The 23890-nt window shown below is 54.6% G+C and overlaps 1 protein-coding gene across 1 annotated transcript in view; it reads right to left on the reverse strand.

Annotated features, from left to right (window-relative positions):
* Nucleotides 1–23890, reverse strand: part of DNAH17 (dynein, axonemal, heavy chain 17) — a 168973-nt gene that overhangs the window by 86297 nt on the left and 58786 nt on the right. The window contains exons 28-45 of the mRNA XM_011933143.1: nt 20603–20725; nt 17728–18075; nt 17541–17632; nt 16987–17113; nt 15425–15577; nt 13066–13191; nt 12771–12878; nt 11903–12034; nt 11346–11506; nt 10408–10564; nt 9111–9215; nt 6219–6376; nt 5310–5448; nt 4944–5171; nt 4405–4542; nt 2997–3129; nt 1320–1447; nt 579–727 (exon numbers count right to left, since the gene is read on the reverse strand). Of these exons, the coding sequence (XP_011788533.1) occupies nt 579–727; nt 1320–1447; nt 2997–3129; nt 4405–4542; nt 4944–5171; nt 5310–5448; nt 6219–6376; nt 9111–9215; nt 10408–10564; nt 11346–11506; nt 11903–12034; nt 12771–12878; nt 13066–13191; nt 15425–15577; nt 16987–17113; nt 17541–17632; nt 17728–18075; nt 20603–20725 (2705 nt within the window). The remainder of the gene's footprint in view (nt 1–578; nt 728–1319; nt 1448–2996; nt 3130–4404; nt 4543–4943; nt 5172–5309; nt 5449–6218; nt 6377–9110; nt 9216–10407; nt 10565–11345; nt 11507–11902; nt 12035–12770; nt 12879–13065; nt 13192–15424; nt 15578–16986; nt 17114–17540; nt 17633–17727; nt 18076–20602; nt 20726–23890) is intronic.

The raw sequence follows: 23890 nt of genomic DNA on the forward strand, positions 1-23890 counted from the left end.
TCCTCTCCCATCCCCAGCGGCCCCCGTCCTGCTGGCAAGACTGGCTGCTTTTCCTCGTCACGTTGGAAAGCGCCGTTTGCACCTTAGCCCAGCATCAGCACCTTCCCGCCAGAGGCCTCCCCCTTTATGCTCTGGCCAGGAGAACCTGACCACTGCCCATCCAGGAACACCCCACTCCCCGCCACGCCCTGTGAGCACGGGTTCTTGTCTGGTGAGTCTCTGTTTTCATCCCTGAGAGGCAGCCTGACCCTTCAGATGGCAGCCCAAACTTCAGTCACCTGGGAAGACTTCCTACCTCCATGGAGGCCAAGACCTCCCTTCCCACACCAGCCCTTGTTCCCCGGCACCTTGTGCAAATGTCCGTTTGCTCAGCCGCCCTGCCTCATGTCACTTGGATTTATACCATTTATTCCCGGGTCTGTCTCTCGCCCCTTCACTGCTGCGGCCCTGGTGCCTGGTGAGGGCCTGGTACACAGTTTGTTACATGAGTGATGAATGAACACACAGCTCTGAAACAGGCCAACAACTTTGTCTTTCCCTGCCGAGCTTTGGAACAGGAAAGCCAGAGCCCCACTCACGGGTTCCATCCCAGGTCGGCTGGGTTGATGTAGAGGATGCCGGCTCTGGAGACGGTGGCGGGGGTGGCCGTCCTCAGGTGGCTGATTTCGAACACCAGCCTCATGGTGCGGTTCAGTGGGATCCGCTCATTGCTGGCCAGGGTGAGGACCTAGGAGGGGGACAGCAGCCCGTGGGGTCCTGCGGCGACACCTGCCATCCCAATGGTGTTCTGGGGTGGGGGTCCTTGGAGCAAACCTCCAAACAAGGAGGAGAGGCTCAGGCCAGCCCTGCCACGCAGCCCTAGTCCCTTGGCCCAGGGCTTCTCTGCCCTCCCTGACTCCAGCAGCCTCTAGACACCCACACCGGGGAGGGCTGCAGCATGGGGTCAGGGCTGCTTTCTCAAACCGTCACCTCTCCCCATCCTGGAAAGTCTTGTGTTCCCTTCTGCATCCAACTGAAGAGCGTTTTTAGAAAAATGGCTTCTAGACAATTCTAAATAACAATTTCTGCTCCCCAGGCCTTTACCCTGAACCCATCCTGCTGCTAAAATGTAAGGTGAGGTGCATGCAGAACCACAGCACATGTGACGAAGTCCCGCGACAAGGCGCCCCTCACTCATAGCTCCCTGTGGAGCTCCAGACGCGCCGCCTGCCCCAAGCCCAGCGTGCAGGGCCTGAGTGCTGCATAGGCGCCTCCCTGTGAGCCCCCGTTGTCCCTCTGCCTTGGGTGACCTTGGGGGTTAGAGTCCAGGGCCCGCGAACCTTGTTGTCATCCATGACGGTGTTGAGAGACTCGATCCACATGGGGTCTATGTCCCCGTCAAGGATGATCCACTTGGGGCCGTCATGGGTGATGTTGGCCAGGTCTCGCATGATGGTGGAGAACAGGCCTGGCGGAGGTGGGTGGTGTAACCCCGGGCCCTTCACTCTGGCCCGTTCCAGTCCCCACCGGTCCTGACCCTGGCCTCTCTCTTGCAGGTGGCCTGTCCCCTACTTCAGAGGGACAGCAGAAGCCCTCGGGCATGAGGTGCCCAGGCTCCCTGCCCTCCCTTCTCTGTGGCCTCCCTCCTACATGCCCTCCCCATGCCTGAGGCCCTGCCTGTCCTCCTCCGACCCTGTACCCTCCCTGTTAGCCCCTCTTTGTGGCCCTGGCTGGTTCAGGTTTTCCAGGCTCAACACCCCATGGGGCGCAGCACCTGTGCACCCAGCTCTGTCCATCTGTCCACTCATGCTCAGCAGAGGTCTGCGGAGCACGCTTCATGCGTCAGGCATGGAATGGGGCGAGGTGGGGGCTGGGGGTACAGAGCTTGCCTTCTAGTAGGGGAAGTGAGCTGTACATGCAGAAGTCAGCGAAGGGGAACAGGGAAAGCGGGTCAGGGGTAGGGCCATTTCTGATGGGTAGGGTGCAGGGGACAGGCGAGGCAGAGCCCTCCCCTAGGCTCCCGGTCAGGACCACCCTGCTCCCGCTGACACCTCCTCAGCTCTCACAGCTCCTTTCTGCAGCCCACTCTCCAACATCCCAAGTTCCTTTCATAAACTGCAAACCGGCTGGGCGCGGTGGCTCAAGCCTGTAATCCCAGCACTTTGGGAGGCCTAGACGGGCGGATCACGAGGTCAGGAGATCGAGACCATCCTGGCTAACACGGTGAAACCCCGTCTCTACTAAAAAATACAAAAAACTAGCCAGGCGAGGTGGCGGGTGTCTGTAGTCCCAGCTACTCGGGAGGCTGAGGCAGGAGAATGGCATGAACCTGGGAGGCGGAGCTTGCAGTGAGCTGAGATCCGGCCACTGCACTCCAGCCTGGGCAACAGAGCGAGACTCCGTCTCAAAAAAAAAAAAAAAAAAAAATTTTGCTGGCATGCACCTGTAGTCCCAGCTACTCCGGAGGCTGAGGCAGGAGAATGGCATAAACCCGGGAGGCGGAGCTTGCAGTGAGCTGAGATCCGGCCACTGCACTCCAGCCTGGGCAACAGAGCGAGACTCTGTCTCAAAAAATAAATAAATAAATAAATAAATAAATAAAATAAAGTGCAAACCTGGGCATGCCACTTCCCAGGGGAAGCTCCTTCCCAGAGTCCACCGACTGAGGCAAGGGCTCCCCAGGCAGCCTCCAGCCTGCACATCTGGGCTGCCATGCACTCCGCATGGGTCACACCCATCCTTGCTCTGGCCTCTCCCCTTGGCCTGCCCAGGGCAGGCCTGCAGTCCTCACTGTCCCAGCTCCTGTGGCCCCCATCCCTTACCCCTCAGCCCAGGTGCCACGTGCCCACTGCTCCCCATAAACTCTGTCACCATGGTGCCACCATTGCAGGCCACGTGCCTGTGCACCCCACCCCTAGGCTGGGGGGCTGGCCTTGCACGTGGGAACGGCTCAGCACACGCTCAGTGCACCGGACTGGGTGAGCCCCTGCAGCCCGTCCCGGGACCACCCTCGTTACCATCTTTCCATTCCCTGGTTGCTGGGTTGATGATGCCAAAGAGCTCGTCGCAGGTGACGGCCTTGGGGTCCAGGTCCACGGCGACCGGCTTCCTCTTCAGGTTCTGATAGGTCTTGTTGAGGGATTTGAGGACCTGGCGAAGGTGTGGGTCACTCACGTGTGACTCCATGTTCCTGGCACATCCTGCCCCACTAACCCCAGGATCGTGGGTGGGCCTAGATGCCTTTTTTTTTCTTTTTCTTCCCTGAGATGGAGTTTCACTCTTGTCATCCAGGCTGGAGTGCAGTGGTGTGATCTCAGCTCACTGCGACCTGTGCCTCAGGGTTCAAGTGATTCTCCTGCCTCAGCCTCCCGAGTAGATGGGATTACAGGTGCCCGCCACCATGTCCAACTAATTTTTGTATTTTTAGTAGAGACGGGGTTTCGCCATGTTGACCAGGCTGGTCTTGAACTCTTGACCTCAGGCGATCAGCCTGCCTCGGCCTCCCAAAGTGTTGTGATTACAGGCGTGAGCCACCGCGCCCGGCCCTGGATGCCTTTTATGAACCACGAGGCTGAACCCTTCTCTGGATCAGGTTTGCTTTGGGGGCACGTAGGTGAGTTTACACCCCCCAACCATGACCGAGGTGAAGGTGGCCTGGGTGATGGGAAGCTGACTGTCCGCTGTGTCTGCAGCCCGCAGAGAGCTGCTTGCCCTAAACTGTGTGAGGCTCTGAAAACATTCACATTACTTTCTTCCTCATGGTACAAGTAATACGCACACACTGAAAAACCATCTAGGAAAACTCCCCATAATCCTCCATTCAGGGAAAACGAGCTTTAAAGACGCAGTTGAGGACATTTCACGTATGTGTATGTCTGAGTTTCTTTTTAGGAAACTGGGTTCATGCAGCCTCTGCCTCATAAAACATCACTTGTGGTGAGCTTTCCCGTGTGGTTGGCATTGGGAGTGCTTTTAAACAATAGTAGAAGAGTCCAGCCTGTGGGCCTGTGGCTGGACACTTGGTTGGCATGGAATTTTCCACGTCACAGACATCAGTCATATCCGCCACCACCCTCCGCATGTCACCATACTCCAGGACATGGCAGGGGACAGGAGGGCGATGGGTCAGGCTGGCCACAGGGACAGGGAGACAAGTGACTGACGTCAAGGAGAGAAGAGCAGGAAGACAAGGAGGAACAGGGAGGGAGACCTCACCCAGGGATCAGGGACCAGGGGCTGTGGCCACTCCTCCCCTCCTCCTCGGCCTCCAGCTTCCTCCCTGGCCCATGACTCAGGCTGGAGGGCTCCCGGGATGTACTGAGTTGGGGTCTCTGGGGTGGCGGGGAGTGATGGAGGGCTGACCCTTCGCCCCAGCCCTCCCCCACCATGCCAGATCCCTGCAGGGTCCCTGCAGGGTCGACGCACCTGAGATTTGCCGCTGCCCGCGTTCCCGATGACGAACACTGAATGGCGGACCTGCAGCAGCTCCTCCAGCTGCACCACCTTCAGCACGAAGCTGTCCTCTGCCTGCAGCTTGAGCTCCACGATGCTCTGCTTGATGATCTGGGGAGACACGGATGAGGCTGGGTGAGGAATTGAAGCAGCCTTTCTTCTCACTGGGAGGCTGGCGGGCCTCTTGCCCTCTGGCAGGTGGCCTTGCTCTCCAACGCACATGCCTTTGTAAGTTCTGCTGTCCATGTTGAGAGCTCACATAGTTCCACTGTGACCTTGTGCAGGGGATCGGTTTGCCCGAAGTCCCCCAACCCCAGTTGAGAGACTGACCTCCCCCAGCACTGAGAGAATGGGGCTGGCCAGGGCCACAGAGACAGCTGTGGCTCAGAGGTCTCTTTGTAGCACCGGGAAACGTGTGTGTGACACGGGTCCCCACCTGTCCAACATCAGCGGGAAGGAAGCTCCAGCCAGGCAGGCGTCCCCGGACAGACCCGAGGTCCAGGAGTGCCAACCTTTTCAAAATTCAGGTCTCGTTTCCGAGGCACGTCCAGAGCCGGGAAGAGGTCCCCGATCAGTCCCATGAACACGGGCAGGTCGTCGGTCACGATCTTGGGGATGTTGAAGTCCCTCAGCGCCCGCATCAGCACCTGGTCCTCCGCCCGGCTGGGGTCACCCCTCTTCAGGGAGCCGGCCACCACCAGCACAGACTTGATGGCTCTCAGGCCCCAGTCGTAATGATCCTGCGGGCAGTGGGCACAGGCGGGCAGACGTGGGCTCACCTTCCCATGGCCAGCAGGCAGGTCCGGAAGCCAACCCTGGCCGCTGCCTGCACCTCAGCCTCCCACCCGCACCCGCCATGAGCTCCAGGACACACACACCTGCTTCGACAGCAGCTCCTTGCACAAGGTGTACAGGGTGATGAACTTCCGGGCCAGGAGGCGGGCTTCCAGAAAGCCCTCGGCCACCAGCATAATCTCGCATATCAGTTCGAAGTCGGGGACGACCATGGCACAGGGTCTGGGGAGGTCAGCGGTGCCCGTGGGCTTCTGCCTACTCCCTCCCCCACCTACACCCCCGCCTGTCCCTCTTCACCGAGGAGAGCACCCCTCGCCTGCCGGGTGGACCACAGCAGAGTGTTGAACCTTTGGGCCCTGGAACCAGGCTCCCAGCCTGCCCGCTCCCTACTTCCCTCCTCCTTCCCCATCCTCTGCTGGGTGCACCTTCAGGCCCCTCCTCAGAGCCACCCCAATCCCCCAACCCTGCCTTCCATCGCTGTGTCCCAGGTGGGGTCCTCCTACGCAGGGGGAAGACAGAGTGCTTTCTAGGAGGCCCTCGCCTGCCTCATCTTGGGAGTTTTTTTGGAGACAGTTTCGCTCTTGTTGCCCAGGCTGGAGTGCAATGGCACCATCCCGGCTCACTGCAGCCTCCGCCTCCCGGGTTCAAGCGATTCTCCTGCCTCAGCCTCAACCCCCCCCGAAGTAGCTGCGATTACAGGCATGCGCCACCATACCCAGGTAATTTTTGTATTTTTAGCAGGGGACGGGGTTTCACCATCTTGACCAGGCTGGTCTCAAACTCCCGACCTCAGGTGATCCACCCTCCTCGGCCACCCAAAGTGCTGAGATTACAGGAGTGAGTTACCGCGCCCGGCCATCTTGGGAGTTTTTGATGACTTTTTCCCTCTCCAGCTTGCCCTCTGCCCCTCCCCTCTGCCCACTCCTTGGCACTGGGACGCTGCTATGGCCAGCCTGGCTTACCACGGTGTCACTTTCATCAGGGCCATGTACCTGAATAAGGCTTTTAGGTTCTCAGGCAGCTCCGTGCGTCCGGCGTACCCAGGGTTCATGGTGATGAAGATACCGACAGTGGGAATGAGGCCTATGATCTCTCCCAGGAAATTGAATGTTTTTTTCTTGGCCCGAATTGCATCCTGGACACATTTTACCTGCACATTTGGAGACATAGACATGTTAGCATGGAAATGGCCAGCTTCCACAGGCCAGAGGGGCTTTCATGTATGTTATAGCATAAGGTTGTGAATTTGCAGGGGCCTCCTAGTTTCTTTTTAAAATTAAGCCTTTTATTTTTGAGAAAGTTGTAGATTCACATGTCGTGCAGGAAATAATACAGAGGGCCAGGCACAGTGGCCCACGCCTGTAATCCCAGCACTTTGGGAGGCTGAGGCTGGAGGATGATTTGAGCCCAGCCTGGTCAACATAGCAAGACCCCGTCTCAACAAGAAATATAAAAGACAGGGATTGGGGGGAAGAAAAAAAATACAAAGGCAATTCTGCATACTCTCTGCCCCATGTCCCCTGATGGGAGCATCTTGGCTAATGACAGTGCCAGTCACAGTGGGGTGGGGGGGGGTGCGACACTGAGGCCAGCACTGCTGTCACCACGGGGACCCCTATGTCCCCTCTTATAGCCATACCCACTTTCCTCTTGCCCGCTTCCCTCCCTTTGACCCCTGGCAACTGTGTCCTTTGTTTCTGTGATTTGGTCATTTCACAGATGTTATATAAGTGGAATTGTGTCGTACATCATCTTCCCAGATGGACTTTTATCACTCAGCAAAATTCTCTGGAGACGCACCCAGGCTGCTGCAGGAACCGGTAAGTATTTCAAGACCTCGTCCCTGCTGAGCGGGGTTCCACTCCCAGCCCTTTTCTGTCCTGTTACTACTTTGGCGCTGATCTGTCAGAGGACTGGTTAGCGGCCACCTCCGTATCAGACGGTCTTGAAGGCCACCTGTTAGCGACGAGGTTAACCTCCTAGGAAGCTCCGCTGACCTAGAGCTTCAGGGGCTGTTGCTTGAGGTCTCTGGAAACCTGCAGAAGGCAGCTGTGGCTCTCCAAGTCGCCACTTGAGGGAGCCCAATACTCGCGGTAAAGCTGCTCCCAGCACCTGCCTTTCCCTGTCTTCCCTACAAGAGCCAAGTCCTGTTGCCCTGGTGATCCCAGACACCCCCACGCCTAGTCTGCTGAGCGTGCAGCTCACCCCCTGGCAGGGCTGGGGCCCTTCGGAACGGCACTGCTTCCGCCTAGGCCAAGCCTCTCCTGCGGTCTCCATCGGAGCCCGTGAACATTCAGTGCCCAGAGTAGGGGCTACATCAATATTCTGGGGTTTGTTCACGGACCTCGGAGGTGCTCAGCAACTGTGCGCTCCTGCACTGCGGGCGAGGGAGAGGGTCCCCATGGCAACAGCCAGCACTGCCCATGGGTTAGGGTCCCCATTCTCTTGGCCACGTGGCCTCTGGCCCTGGGGCTGGGGAATGACTGGGGCAGAGGAAGCATAAGGAGAGGAGGAAGCAGCCACCCCCGGCCACCTCTAATCCCACAGGCAAACCTGTGTCACCAACGCAGTTTTACAGATTAGAAGGTGGAGGTGCAGGGAGTCCACATCACTGCCAAGCCAAGAGTCAGGGGTTAAGTTGGTGTATAAAGCAGGCTCTCGGCCGGGCGCGATGGCTCACACCTGTAATCCCAGCAGTTTGGGAGGCCGAGGTGGGCGGATCACCTGCGGTCGGGAGTTCAAGACCAGCCTGACCAACATAGAGAAACCCCATCTCCATTAAAAATACAAAATTAGCCAGGCTGGTGGTGCATGCCTGTAATCCCAGCTACTGAGGAGGCTGAGGCAGGAGAATTGCTTGAACCCGGGCGGCAGAGGTTCGGTGAGCCAAGATCGCACAATTGCACTCCAGCCTGGGCAATAAGAGTAAAACTCCGTCTCAAAAAAACCCAACCAAACAAACAAACATAAACAAACAAACAAATAAAGTGGGCTTTCCACCCAGCTTGCGGGGCTTGAGCAGCCCAGGCGGCATTCGCACGTCCGCACCCCACACGCTCCTGGTCTATCCTCTGGTGGGAGGACCTTGACACTGACAACGCCCTGAGTTGCATTTCCTTTTGGAAGAGCACAATTGTTCCAGGGCACTAGGTCGGCCTCTGCTTACCTTAGCCCAGTGTTTGTAAACCCCCGCAGGCATCAGGATCACCTGAGGCATTTGTTTAAGATGCAGAAATGCTAATCCTAACAAGTGGGGCCCATGCTGGAGATTTTAACAAGCATGGCCCAGGCCACTCCCCACTCCAAGGTCCCTGCGCCCATGTCACTGCAGCCACCCCCACTGCACGCTCTGTGCCCCGGCATAGTTGTTCCCAAAATACACGGGCACATTTCCTCCTCTTCCTCCTCTCCCTCCTTTCTTTCCTGCCATTCCCTTTCAGCACCTCCTATGCCCAGCTCTGCTGATACCAGGACAAAGCACTTTGTCCTTCTTTCCTAAGCAAAATTAATTATTCTCCCACCTGTATTTCTACCTGGAATCCCTAACGAGGGGGCTCAGAGAAGCACATTTAAGTTCTAAGCCTCGCATGTTTTCTCAGCCCTTTTCTTTCTTGCATGGAGAGGAGAGGGAGCACGCTACCATACATGTAACCTGTAATCTGATTCTGTTTTCAATCTGTATGCCTAACCAGGCTGCGGGACCCTGCAGGGCAGGGGCTCACTGGCACCACACCACCCTTCAGTGCTTGGAACATTGCAGACAGGCAAGGAGGGTCTACCTCAGACTATCTCTGTCTATCTCACAGAGAGACGTGTGAGGTCATAGGAAGGCTGACGAGCCAGTTACCCGACGTGACCCTGAGGCCGCAGGCAGGGGACTTTACCTGCACAGCAATCACAGACAAGACTTCCACCGAGATGCGATTAAACTCATCAAAGCAGCCCCAGGCTCCCGTCTGGGCCAGGCCCTTGTAGATATTTCCACAGGACTGGAAAGGGCGAGATGGAGAAAGGAAGAGCTGGGAGGGTGGCAGGGAGGGCGGGCGCTGCAGGGGGCCTCCCCCTGCTTCTTCAGCTGTGTTCTCTGCCCACAGCTCTCTCAGGCCCTGGTGCACTGGGGCCTTCCGCAGGCCAGCAGGCAGGTCAGCTTACTGCCCAGGGTAACACCGTGGAGGGCTGGGTACCAGGAAGAGCCCATCCTTTCACCCTTGACCCCCAGAGCTCTCCAGACCCCAGAATGGAGGCTTCCTGGAGTCCCTAACAAGGGGTCTCAGAGAAACACATTTTAAGTTCTAAGGGCATGTTTTCTCAGCGCTTTTCTTTCTTGCATGGAGAGGAGAGGGAGTCCTCTAAGCTGGGATGGGGGCACGTCGAGCAGGCCAGAGGCTTTTCCTCAAGGCTTCTGTGTCCCTCTAGGACCCACCTGGGCATCAAAAGGGCTCTTCCCATCTACCCCTGGGATTCCAGGTGGATGATAAGCCCCTTCTAGGGAGATCCAACTTCAGATTTCACTTTTCTAAAATCCAGGAGGTGGATGTGGACTGCATGGCCTTGACAGTGAACAGGGGCTGCTGGCCCCATCCTCAACCTCTGGAGGGGTCTCCCAGATGTGGAGCTTGGATCCAAGCTGGGGAGGGGAGACCCTCTGCAGGCCTAGGGTCCAAAACTCAGGGATCCATCTCCCTTACCTCCCGCTCTTGCAAGAGGCTGCTGCAGCCTGGAGCTCCAAGGTATCCCCTCCCCTGCCTGGCCTTCTGCGAACTGATGATGTCCTGTGCAGACTCTGATGACTGACGGGCCCGGGCCCGGCCCCTGCTCCCCTCCCAAATCCACCTGGACGCTGCTTGTACCCCACCCCATGCTGAGCCATGAGGGAGGTGCTCCCCTGTGCAGAGTCCCCAGTTCTGGGGCAATCTTACAACTGAAGCTGAGAGACGGTCACCTCCAGGGCGGGGCCTGGGGCAGGACATTTGGGGCTGCGTCTGTCCACCTGGGAGTCTCTCCAGAGGGACCACCTGAGGGGGATGCCACCAGCAAGTGGGGGCCCTGGCGCCTCCTCCCCAGTGTCATTCACAGGTATCCAGAGACCTGGAGCTCACTGCAGGGCCTCGGAGGTCAGGGTGCTAGGATCTGCTTCTACGTGGGGACTCTGGGTCCGTCCTCCGGACTCCGGCCGCGTACCTTGTAGTCCATCTGCTCGGAGCAGTTGAAGACGTAGACCATGGTGCCCAGGGCTCTGCCCAGATCCTTGGTCGTCTCAGTCTTACCGGTCCCAGCGGGGCCGGCGGGGGCTCCGCCCATGATGAGATGGAGGGACTGGGTCAGGGTGATGTAGCACCTGCAAGTGACTGCAGGTGAGCGCATGTGCCAGTGACCCCACGGCCTCCCTGCTTTTATTTTTATTTTTTTTGAGACAGAATCTCACTCTGTCACCCAGGCTGGAGTGCAGTGGTACAGTCTTGGCTCACAGCAACCTCTGCCTCCTGGGTTCAAATGATTCTCCTGCCTCAGCCTCCCAAGTAGCTGGGACTACAGGCGCCCACAACCACGCCCGGCTAATTTTTGTATTTTCAGTAGAGATGGGGTTTTGCCATGTTGGCCAGGCTGGTCTCGAACTCCTGACCTCAGGTGATCTACCCGCCTTGGCCTCCCAAAGTGCTGGGATTACAGGCGTGAGCCACCGCGCCCAGCCACCACCTTCTCTTTCATTGCAGTTATTACACTTGCTCAGCCCCAGGAGACACATTGGAAGAGGACAGAAAACCTTCAGCTGTGACAAAGGAACCATCACCGTGGGGCAGAGGCAGCCCAGGTGCCTTTCCCACCTGCGGCATTTGGGGAGGTGGGCACTGCTACGAAGATCAGAGTCTGCTTGTGAAGGTCCATAAAACATGACCCCAACTCAGCAGGCCCACAGAGGGGTGGAGGAACTCTCCCAAGGCCACACAGCCAGTGCTGGAACAAGGACACAGTGGGAGAACTGAATGTGAACACACGTCCACCTGACGTAAATGCCCGGTCCCTCCAGCCTCCGCAGCTGACATCCAAGTGGGACAGTTCCAAGAATCTTGGGGAAGGGACCCAAGGGCACACGTGAATGACTCAGGGACAGGCCTCACCTGTCGGTGAGTGGGGTGATGACCAGCCGCGGCGTGTTGCCCAGATACTCGTAGGAATACTGGATTTGGGCATCGCAGATGTTGGCAAAGCAGTGTCGCTTCTCTTCATCCCAGCGATGCCGGAGCTGGGCCTGCCAGGTGAAGGCCTGAGAACTCTCCACCTGCAGGATGAGCCGGAGCTCTTGTTGCCAAGCGGAATGCAAGAGCTAGGGCTGGCTGAGGAAGGCCAGCATGCCTCCAAGGCTGGTCCCCGGGTGCCCAGGGAACCCTCCCTGGCCCTCCTTCCCCCTCCAGCGCCCACGTCCAACTGTAGGGCCACCCTCAGTGGAATCTCGCTACGGAATGGCACTTCCAATGGGCGGGCACCGCTCCTCTGACCACTATGTGTGGCTCACCGGGGGTGAGTCCGGGCAAGGGGGGTAGGAGGCAGCCGCAGCCAGCAACAGAGTCAGTGCCCCAGCAAGAGGAAGCGGCAGGGTCTGGAGTCCCTGAATGCACTACCCTGAACCCAGTGTCCCCTTGCCCTTCCCCAGGCCCCTGGGACGGGGCGCTCGTGCCTTGGCCACGATCATTTTGGCCACCACGTCCCGTGCGTGCACATCGATGGTGCAGATGGTCATGATCTTCATCCTGTCGCCAGCGTTGAGGTTCCCAATGAGCAGCGTGATGAGTACATTCAGCTGGTTAATCTGCGGGGGACAGGTGCCTTCACTGAGACGCCACGGATGCCCACGTGCACTGGGGGGTCTTGTGGCTGGGTGCCCGCAGCTGCTTCGGGAACACTGCCATGCTCTTGTTTACAGTAATGAAAAACAGGAGCGCCCTCGGTAGGCCCCAGCCAGGCACTGGTCTCACCGTGATGTGGCCCTGATGGGACGCTTTGGAGCCGCTAGCACGGACGTAGTAGAAGGAAATTCAAGGCCGTGAAAGAGAGTGGATAAGCAGCAAAAACAGCTGACTTTAACACCATCCAGTGAGTCTGTATATTTTTACATATAAATCAATTATACACACACAGTGTAGCAGGTTGCATAAGGGAATGTTGACAGTGTCATGCTTGGGTTGTGGAATTACAGGTAAATTCTCCTTCTTTCAAAGATGATCTTTAGTTTCTGTATTTCTAACCAAGGACTTTTTTTTTTGGTTTTGTTTTGTTTAAGACTCTCAGTAGCATTTGATGATTTTCAGGTGAGAAATCAAAGTACATATTTCTGAAGGTGTCTGTTACCCGTGGGGAGAGGTGCCTGGGGCTGCAGTGCGTGGTTGTTATTTGGCCTGTGGAAACGGCGGTTTCGTGGGGCTCAGCCTCTGATAAGAAGGTGCTGCTGGTACTCACCTGGCAGGTTTCAGACAGGCACATGGGGCCATACACCTGCTTTTTAAACAAGTTTTAAAAACATAACTAACTAAACGCTAGTAACGCACCTGCTTTTTGTTATAATCTTTGATAGCGTTTTCATAGCCTTCCTCCAGCCTGGCAAACGCCAGGCCCACCTCGGTCGTCCACCAGATCTGGGTGCAAGTCAGGGCCACCTGAAAGTAGATGCCCCCCATTGCCCACGCAGTGAGCGATCGCCAGCACCCGCTAACACAGAAGTTCCTGCTGAAAGCTTAGACGGTTTTCCAGGGGCCCACAGTTCACAGGGGAGCCCATGAACGCAGAGAAACTTGCCCTTTATCCCAGCCACGAGGCACCGCCGAGCCCCCGCCCGCCTCAGACCTGGGCTGAGTAGTCCAGGATCCACTGCTCCCTCGGCTTCTCTTCGTAGGTCACCACGGCCTCTGGGATTTCGTGCCGGAGGGTGGAGCACATTCGGTCCAGCACTCGATTCAGCCACACTTCCACCTGGGGACGGGAGCCATGGTGACCAAATACAGCCATGTGTGCCTGCCTCTAGCCTCTAGTTCCAATAATTTGCTTTGTTGTAAAGGAAAACGTTTGTCATCATCTTCATCCCAGGGGCAGACATGTCAAGGATTTTACAGAGCAGTAACAGTGACACACCTTTTTTTTTTTTTTTTTTTTTTTTTTTGAGACGGAGTCTCGCTCTGTCACCCAGGCTGGAGTGCAGTGGTACGATCTTGGCTCATTGCAAGGTCCACCTCCCAGGTTCACACCATTCTCCTGCCTCAGCCTCCTGAGTAGCTGGGATTACAGGCGCCTGCCACCACTCCTGGATGATTTTTTTTTTTTTTGGTATTTTTAGTAGAGACGGGGTTTCACTGTGTTAGCCAGGATAGTCTTGATCTCCTGACCTCATGATCCGCCCACCTTGGCCTCCCAAAGTGCTGGGATTACAGGCTTGAGCCACCACGCCCGGCCGCACCTTTTGTTTTTAAATTGAGATAGGATCTCGCTCTGCTGCCCTGGGCTGCCGTGCAGTGGTGCAGTCACGGCTCACTGCAGCCTCCACTTGTGGGCTCAAGTGATGCCTCCACCTCAGCCTCTCAAGAAGCTGGGACTACAGGTGTGCACCACCACACCTGGCTAGTCAAAGACTCACTTTAAAAATGTGGCTGGGGGCTGGGCGCAGTGGCTCACGTCTGTAATCCCAGCACTTTGGGAGGCTGAGGCGGGTGGATCATCTGAGGTCAGGAGTTCAAAACCAGCCTGGCCAACATGGTGAAACCTCATCTGTACTAAAAATACAAAAATTAGCCGGGTATGATGGCAGGTGCCTGTAATCCTAGCTACTCTGGAGGCTTAGACAGGAGAATCACTTGAACCTGAGAAGTGGAGGTTGCAGTGAGCCAAGACTGTGCCATTGCACTCCAGCCTGGGTGACAAGAGTGAAACTCTGTCTCAAAGACAAACAAAAAACATACCCACAAGTAACTGCTACTGGGAGGAAAAAACCCTCAAGTGGATATGAAGGTAGATTTTTTTTTTTTTGGAGATGAATTTTTTGGAGACTAAGTCTTGCTCTATTACCCAGACTGGAGTGTAGTGGCGTGATCTCGGCTCACTGCAACCTCTGTCTCCCAGATTCAAATGATTCTTATGCCTCAGCTTCCCAAGTAGCTGGGACTACAGGTGTGTGACACCACATCTGGTTAATTTTTGTATTTTTAGTAGAGACCATTTCGCCAAGTTGGCCAGGCTGGTCTTGAACTCCTGACCTCAGATGATCTGCCCACCTCGACCTCCCAAAGTGCTGGGATTATAGGCGTGAGCCACCGCGCCTGGCCAGATTTTTCCTGTTAGCTGTAAGCACAGTGCAGGCAGGCCTCACTGTGGTCTGAGGCTCTGTTTGTAAGGGGTAAACCCAGGAAGCGAATCTGGACAGATGCTGTCACTGCCCCACCCACCCCATCCACGCAGAGCAGCCACGTGTGTGCTGTGCTCAGCTCTTTGAACCTCAGGTTTTCTCGAGTTTTATTTATTTTTTTTCCTACAGCTGATTTACCTCTGCATTGTATTTTCCTCAGGCTGATGTTAAAATGGTTTCTACTGCTTGATCAATAGCTGGGTAATGAGATGGGGGAGGGGGCAGCCCGGAAGTTTTCTGACAGCAGAAGGCCCTGAGCCGTGGGACATGCTTGCTGGGGAAGGAAGAGGCTGCAGGGACAACTCTGAGCGGTGGACAGCGCAGCCGATTATTTTGGACAGGCGTTGGGAATTGGTGGTTCAGAGATGTGCAGTCCCCTTCAAAGCAGTCCCTTCGGCAGGTGATAAAAAGGATTCAATGACATTAACAGGGTGGAGACGGGGTCTCACTCTGTCACCCAGGCTGGAGTGCAGTAGCGCGATCTTGGCTCACTGCAACCTCTGCCTCTCGGGTTCAAGCGATTCTCCTATTCTCCTGCCTCAGTCTCCCGAACAGGGCTTTTCTCCCATCCTTTCCCCTCCCCTTTCTCCCTAAGGATACACGCGTGCTATATGGGTAGAGCTGTGCTAGAAATTCTATGAACAGGTCAGTCCCTTAAGCATTTTCTAGAGAGGCAGAGGAGAGGAGCAGGGGCGGGCTGGCAGCTGCACAGAGTGGTGGTTCTCTGGATGTCGCTGTCTGAGGGCATGTGGCCCAGACACAGCTGCGCCCTTGTCCTGGGTTCCCTGCGTGGCATGCCCACACACTCACCTGCCCCGAGAGGTCGCATTCCTGATCAAAAACCATGTACTCGTCCTCCTTGCTGTACATTCCCAGGCCCACCTTGAGAGGTTTGTCATTGGCATCGAGCTGGAACTTTAGTTTACACAGGCTGTCGAAGAGTTTGGACAGGTGGCGGCTCACCTGGGTGGAGGGGAAAAGCCGGAATTATGCAACGGGGGATTTGAAAGGCACATGCATGGCTCAGGCTTTCCGTGGGTGGTCTTAGGCATTGTTCTTTTTGGAATATACTCCCCCATCTTTGATCAACGTTAACTAAACGTGGCTAACTCAACAAAAGGAACCAGCGAAGATTGCTCTGAGTCAGGACACAGAAACCAGGCCAGGAACCGCAGTCCTTCTAAGCCAAATATCCATTCTGGAAGATTTCTTTTCAGCCGGGCACGGTGGCTCACATTTATAATCCTAGCACTTTGCGAGGGCAAGGCAGGTGGATCACGTGAGGTCAGGAGTTCGAGACAAGCCTGACCAACATGGAGAAACCCCATCTCTACTAAAAATACGAAATTAGCTGGGCGTGATGGCGCATGCCTATAATCCCAGCTACTTGGGAGGTTAAGGCAGGACAATCACTTGAACCTGGGAGGTGGAGGTTGTGGTGAGCCGAGATTGCGCCATTGCACTCCAGCCTGGGCAACAAGAACAAAACTCCATCTCAAAAAAGATTTCTTCTTTTTGAGAAGGCTCTGTCCCAGGTTCCAAGCCACACACTCAGTCTATTCTTGCATACCCCTTCTTCTTGTGTATCCTCTAACCTCTTCCTGTGTATCCTCTAACCTTACGGCCAAAATAAAATACAGGCACTTTCCCTTCACCTAATTTTTTTTTCTTTTTTTGAGACAGAGTCTCGCTCTGTCACCTAGGCTGGAGTGCAGTGAAGTGATCTTGGCTCACTGCAACCTCTGCCTCTCAGGCTCAAGCAATTCTCATGCCGCAGCCTCCTGAGTAGCTGGGATTATAGGTGCGTGCCACCATGCCTGGTTATTTTTTGTATTTTTAGTAGAAATAGGGTTTCACCATGTTGACCAGGCTGGTCTCAAACTCCCGACCTCCAGTGATCTGCCTGCCTGGGCCTGCCAAAGTGCTGGGATTACAGGTGTGAGCCACTGCGCCCGACCTCTTTTCTCTTTTAGAAGAGCCTCAAGGAGGCACCTGTTCCTTGCTCTTGGGGCCCTGAGATTTACTAGCTGATTGGAGGATGACCCACTGAGAGGTGTGCCTTTCGGAAACAGTGTCTTACTAGGCCTCTGGCATATGACCCATTTTCTAGAAGGGGAAAATGAGGTACAGAGAGGCAAATTAACTTCTCCAAAGCCAGGCCAAGTGCACAGCAGGATGTGAGATGAGTCCTGCCACGTTTCTGCCATGGCTGGGGACCCCGGGAGAGCTTCTGGTGCAGAGGGCCTCCTGGAGATGATAGAGCACATCCAGGGACACTGTTACCTCATCCTAGGGCAGTTCAGGTAGAGGTGCCCGCCTGGGGTCTGCCATGATGTTGGCTGAAACTCCAGAATGCAGGGGGCCCCGCCTACCTCCACGGGGTCATTGCCATTGGAGAGAATGTCCAGGAGGTCAGCCGAGGAGACAAAATAGAACCTGGGGAAAGCCAGTCTCTTGGTCTCTAAATACTCTGACAAAGCTTTTTCACAGATGGCCAAGCTGGGAGGAAGGAAGGAGAGGAGGCTGGTGACCCCACTCTGTAGGGATGTCTGCCGCCCACCCTATCGGCGCAGGCAACTGGTCATCCTGGAGATGCCCGGACTGCTGTTCACAGGCCCGGTTTAATTCAGAACCTCCTACCAGAGGCTCTCATTTCTTTGCCATCCCCTGACCTTGTGGGCACTCCTGGGCAGGAGGGAGCCTCATGTATTCTCTGGGTCACTGCTTCCTTCAAGGCCAAGGCATTGTGTGGCAGGATGAGGCCGTGGAGCGCATGCTCCCCAGGGAAAGGGAACAGATTAACCCAGGACCCGTGGTTTTGCCCTGTGCTGGCCAGCGGGCCGCACAAGACTTAGGTTCCCTCAGACTTAAGACTTAGGGAATCAGCACCACTGCCTCCCCTGGTCTGGACAGGTGTGAGCCCCACCTCTTCTTCAGGGCCTCCAGTTTATCGTAGAGGCCGGGTTTGCTGGTGGCTTCCACCACGTTGGGTGTTTTTACTGCATCTTCCATCAAGGCCTGGGAAGAGAAGGGGATCGCCAAGGCATTAGGGACCCCGTTTTGTCCAACATAGTCATTTCTGAAATGCGTGGGAGCCACCGGGCTGTGCTCACCTTGAATTCCTGGTCGATGTCATCAAAGCGCTGGGAGTCCTCCGGGAGCTGGGCGCGGATGTCTTCGGAGCCGATGAAGATGCTCTCCAGGTGGCTCCAGGTTCGCTGGACCTCAAACCAGATGGAGATGACGGAGTCCGCCATGGACAGCTTCTGCTGCCAGCTCATCACCTCCTTCAGGAAGTGGGCCAGGTACTTGGACGTCATCAGGTTCTGCAGCTGTACCTGGTTGTCCTCCAGCGTCTCCACCAGCACCTCGTTGGACTTGAGCATCATGGTGCCCGTCCGCGGGTGCGGCTCGTGCTCGAATTCCATCATGCTCCAGGTACTGTCCAGGGCTTTCAGCACCTTTTGGGGAAAGAGAAAAATAAGGTCACTGAGCATTTGGCCTGCAAAGCTCAGGCAGGACCCAGAGTTCCCAGGACGTGGACTGAAGCTCCATGATCAGAAAGCAAAAAGACTCAAACCAACGTATTCACAGGAGCCAAAGGCAGATCCAACCCGAACCTTCGTACCCCGATGACAGATGAATGTGATGTCTGTCCATATAATGGAACATAAGCCACTAAAGGAATGAGGTACAGACACCTGCCACAATGCGGATAAACCTCTTCAGGCCACACGCACAGACCACATAGCACACGCGAAGGAGTTCAGATTGTGCCACCCCAAAATATGCCATCCTGCCATTGACGATTTCGAGTCAGAGGCACTTGAAGGGCAGCAGATGCAGGAATCTCTGAGCCTCATGCTGTTCCTGGGATGCAGGAGATGCAGTTCCCAGGTGAATGATGCTCTTCTGATACCAGAATGAAATGATCATTCTCATCACGAGGATGGGAAGTCAAGATGGAAAGAATCCTGTCCGCTCAGAACTTCTTAGAATAGCTCTCGCCTTCCATGCTCTCACACAGATGACTTTTCTACAACTTCCTCTCTCCGCAACTCACTACTTAAGTGTTCAACGCTAACTGCATTCAAGTCAGGAAAGTCTTCCTTTCCTCCCGTACCACAGAAAACTTGGATTAAATAATTAAATAATTTGATCTGTCTTACGTCAATGGAATTCTCAGACCCAGCTAAAAACATGGGGAGAAAGTGCTGCCTCCTCTACCTATGATGCCGTTCCTATGAAAGTGTGGAAGAGGGGGATCTATACAGGGGGAAAGTGGATTAGTGGTTGCCTAGAGCTGGAGATGGGGACACGTGAGAAGAAAGGGGTAGGGGATGATAGCTGAAGGATGTAGGTTTCTTTCTGAGGTGATAAAAATATTCTAAAGTGTGTTAATTCTATTATTTATTTTTATTTTTAAAAAAATTATAATTTTTTTTAGGGGCAGGGTCCAGCCCAGGCTGGAGTGCAGCAGCGTGATCACAGCTCACCGCAGCCTCCATCTCCTGGGCTCAAGTAATCCTCCCACTTCAGCCTCCCAAGTAGCTGGGACTACAGGTGTGTGTCACCATGTGCCCTGCTAATTTTTTTTTTGTTTTTTTTTGAGATGGAGTCTCACTTTGTCAACCAGGCTGGAGTGCAGTGGCACGATCTCGGCTCACTACAACTTCCACCTCCCAGGTTCAAGAGATTCTCCTGCCTCAGCCTCCCAAAGCGCTGGGATTGCAGACATGCGCCACCACGCCTGGCTAATTTTTGTATTTTTAGTAGAGACGGGGTTTCACCATGTTGGCCAGGCTGGTCTCAATCTCCTGACCTTGTGACCCGCCCACCTTGGCCTCCCAAAGTGTTGGAATTACAAGCATGAGCCATCGCGCCCGGTCCCCAGCTAATTTTTTTAAGTTTATTTTTTTGTAGAGATGGCGTCTGCCTGTGTTGCCCAGGCCGGCCTTGTCTTGAATTCCTGGACTCGAGCGATCCTCCTGCCTCCCAAAGTGCTGGGATTATAGGCATGAGCCCCCACCCTCTGCTGTTTAGTATGTGCTGATTACACACTTGTACCTCTGCTAAAAGTCATTGTACACTTTAAACAGGTGAATTGTATGGTATGTGAATTATATCTAATAAAGATTTTTTTTTTTTTTTTAAGCAAGCCAAAATGTGACAATTCAAACTCACAAAACAGGCTGAGGAGAGAGATTTGAACCGCAAAAGGAGTTTTCCTGGATACTGGAACTGCCAGTAGCCAGGGGCGCATTACCAGTTCAGGTACCAGCTGGGGGCCATCCCCCACCCATCCCCGACCCTCCCCTCAGCTCAGAGTCAGAGGAAAGAACTGACGTCCGTGGAGGAGTCAGACGGCATCACAGACGAGGATGCTGGAGGCAAAGGAAATGAGAATTCCGGTTGTTGACAAAGTGTCCCAAACTATTGCGTGTATGGGGCGGGCAGAGTTACAGCCAGGAATTGGGTTTCCTAAGAAAAATTCCAGAAGTCGGCTGGCACGGTGGCTCACACCTGTAATCCCAGCACTTTGGGAGGCCGAGGTGAGCGGGTCAGTTGAGGTCAGGAACTCGAGACCAGCCTGGCCAACATGGTGAAACCCGTCTCTACTAAAAGTATGAAAATGAGCTGGGCATGGTGGCGCAGGCCTGTAGTCCCAGCTACTTGGGAGGCTAAGGCAGGAGAAATTGCTTGAATTCGGGAGGTGGAGGTTGTGGTGAGCCAAGATCATGCCACTGCACTCCAGCCTGGGCAACAGAAAAACATTCTGTCTTAAAAATAATAAAAAATAAATAAATAGATTCCAGAAGTATTTTTAAAGATTTGTCACGGGTTGGGTAAGAAAGGCCCCCCACACTTCCCCTGAGTGCCATGGGGCTGCGGGACCCATATGAACGAGACCTTTCTGGGTGCTCTCAGTACAGGGGCAGTTTCAGGCTGATCCCACGTGGCACAGACAACGCTGCCAGCACCGCCTACCTTTTCCATGCCGGACTCTTTCACGGCCTTGTCCACGATGTTGCGGACCTCATCCTCGTAACTGTGGAGGTTCAGCTGCAATAAATCTGCCAGGGTTGTCTCTTCTGACATTTTAAATTTCACCTAAGGGAAAAACCAGGCATGATTCATTTCAGGTCATGTGGACTCTGAAGTGGGCGGATGTCACCCTCCTTCACGGAGAGCCACTGCCAGGGCGCGATCCCGGGCTGCTGGAGGGAGGGAGGCGAGCTCTACACTGCCATTTTCAGCTCTGGGACTGAAGGTGGTGATTTCTCCCAGCCTCACCTTCCTTCCCTGTAAAACCGCATAATAGCAGAACCCACCCACACTGGGCGGAATTGTGGCCCCCCCAAAATTCACGTCTACCCAGAACCTTCGCATGTCACCTTATTTGGAAAGAGGGTCTTTGCAGATACTAAGGATCTTGAGGTGAGTTCATCCTGGATTTTCCAGTGAGACATAAATCCAGGGCCAAGTGACCTCATGACAGGAAGGAGAGGGAGATCTGAGTCACATGGGAAACAGGGCCTTGTGGAGACTGAGGCAGAGATGGGCATGATGCAGCCACAGGCCAAGGAGTGCCTGGAGTCCCCAGAAGCTGGAGGAGGCAGGAAGGACCCTCCCCCGGAGCCTTAGAGGGAGTGCAGCCTGCTGACACCCTGATTTCAGAGTCCTGGCCTCCAGCACTGTGACAGAACACATAACACAGGTTTTTTTTTTTTTTTTTTTTTTTTTTTTGAGTTGGAGTCTGGCTCTGTCACCCAGGCTGGAGTGCAGTGGCGTGATCTTGGCTCACTGGAACCTTTACCTCCCTGGTTCAAGCGATTCTTTTGCCTCAGCCTCCCAAGTAGCTGGGACCAGAGGTATGTACCACCACACCCAGCTAATTTTTGTATTTTTAGTAGAGAGGCGGTTTCATCAAGTTGGACAGGCTGGTCTCAAACTCCTGAACTCAAGTGATCCACCTGCCTCAGCCTCCCAAAGTGTTGGGATTACAGGCGTGAGCCACCGTGACCCCAGCTAGGTCTGTTTGAAGCCTCCCAGCTTGTGGTCCTTTGTCATGGCAGCCCCAGGAAGCGAATTCACCACCTCTGGCAGCTGCTGCGTTCCTAATAGGCAAAGCACACTGTGGCGGTGGCTGAATCACAGGTACTGTTACTCTAGTACCAACATACCAGGTACTTGCCAAGTGCCACCACTTCCCAAATCGCTTCCACATCCCTTGTCTAATATTCTTCTTGGTGTCACATAGACGTTTCTGAGCATCGATTCTGAGCCCACCGTGGAATTTTAACCAATGACGGAACCTCGCATCTCTAATCACATTTGGGGACATATCCGCCTGAGGCTCACCAAGACCTCAGCTGTGCCCAGCTCCTTCCATGGAGATATTTAGCTGGTTTATCACCGCCCAAGCATCTCTCCCAGGGCACCTGGATGGGGCACATGAGCCTGTTGCCAGGCATCTGGGAAATCTTTTGTCTCAACACACGAGAGGCACCCCCAGGGACTGGCTCCCAGACACCTGGACACACAAATTCCTGGGGAGCAAGCGGGTGCCCCTGTGCCCTCAGGGTGGCCTGTATAACTGGGTTTGCTTTTCCCTCCTTAGGCCTAGGGTGCAGCAGAAGAGCCCTGGACAGTGTGGTGGGGGTGGAGCGGGAGCGTCTAATGCTCCTCCTAGGTAGGCGCCCTCCTGGGCTGGCCGGGACCTAATGAGAGATGGAGGGAACAATTTGGCCCCATTCTTCTACTTCCTGCATAGGCAGGGATCTCTTGGGAAGCCGTGGGTTAAGCCTTCCCACTGCGCAGGCTTTGGGCCACGCTGCCCTTGGTCCTTGGGGTATGGTCTTGCCGTTGTTCTTGCATTCTTTCATGCCGAGCCCCGTCCCAGCCTTTCTGCTTGCCTTCACAGTTCTCACTTCCAAGGCCCAAGCCAAACTTCATACTCACTCAGAGCTTTTCCTTCCCTTCCCACCCCTTGAAGGTGGTGCCCTCCTCTAGGTCTCTGGATCATCACTGAGTATCTCCTGCGCTTGGCATTTAAACCTGATATCGAAGGTTGGCAGAATTTGCCACCAAAATATGCCACTTTGGCTTAAGGGTTATTTTGAGATGAAGGCAGTTGAGAAGAAGCAGATACAAGAGAAGCTCTCTGCCCTCCCCCTACTTGCCTACAAGCAGGAAATAAATTTGCCAAGGAGTCCCACCGCCCCCTTTACCAAGAACAATAGAAGTTAATAAATGGAGGCCAGGTGCAGTGGCTCACACCTGTAATCCCAGCACTTTGGGAGGCCAAGGCAGGTGGATCACCTGAGGTCAGGAGTTTGAGACCAGCTTGGCCAAGGTGAAACCCTGTCTCTACTAAAAATACAAAAAAAAATCAGCCAGGTGTGGTGGTATGTGCCTATAATCCCAGCTACTCAGGAGGCTGAATCAGGAGAATCACTTGAATCTGGGAGGTGAAGGTTGCAGTGAGCCGAGATTGTGCCACTGCACTCCAGCCTGGGCAACAGAGTGAGACTCCATCTCAAAAAAAAAAAAAAAGTTACCTGATGGAGACAGCTTTAGCCCCTTATCAGCCCAGAGGAATGGGAGGAATCTACACAACGCACCTTGCTGAAGCTCACCTCATCCTGCTGTAAAACAAAAATAAAATCCTAAGCCCCTGAACAAATTGAATGAACCCCTGTCTCTGCTGGGGCGTTCCTAAGTAAACCTGAAAAAGGAGTTCAGGCCATGATGGGAAGGGGGTTGGAAGACAGGCCTCATTATACCCCGCTCCCTTTGGGATTCAGGTACAGCTGACCATTAACATCCACACATCGATCCTAAGACTGACCAAACAGAATGTTTGTAGCAACATGACGCATCACACGACAGATAGCAGGCCCTGAAAGAAATCGCAGTATTTTATCCCAAAATATGTTCCTTTGACATAGTTTGAAATAGTCCTGCAAAGCTGTCTCTTGCAGGGGAAATCTACATTCTGTAGAGAATCCCCTTTGTCTTTCCTGGTCTTTTCTCATTTTGTTTTCTTTTTGAGATGGAATTTTGCTCTGTCACCCAGGCTAGAGTGCAGTGGCATGATCTCCGCTCACTGCAACCTCCGCCTCCCAGGTTCAAGCGATTCTCCTGCCTCAGCCATTCAAGTAGCTGGGATTACAGGTGTGTGCTACCACACTCGGCTGATTTTTGTATTTTTAGTAGGGATGGGGTTTTGCCATGTTGGCCAGGCTGGTCTCAAACTCCTGGCCTCAAGTGAGC

This window comes from Colobus angolensis, unplaced genomic scaffold (genome assembly GCF_000951035.1).
Source record: "Colobus angolensis palliatus isolate OR3802 unplaced genomic scaffold, Cang.pa_1.0 Scaffold1, whole genome shotgun sequence".
Lineage (NCBI taxonomy): Eukaryota > Metazoa > Chordata > Mammalia > Primates > Cercopithecidae > Colobus > Colobus angolensis.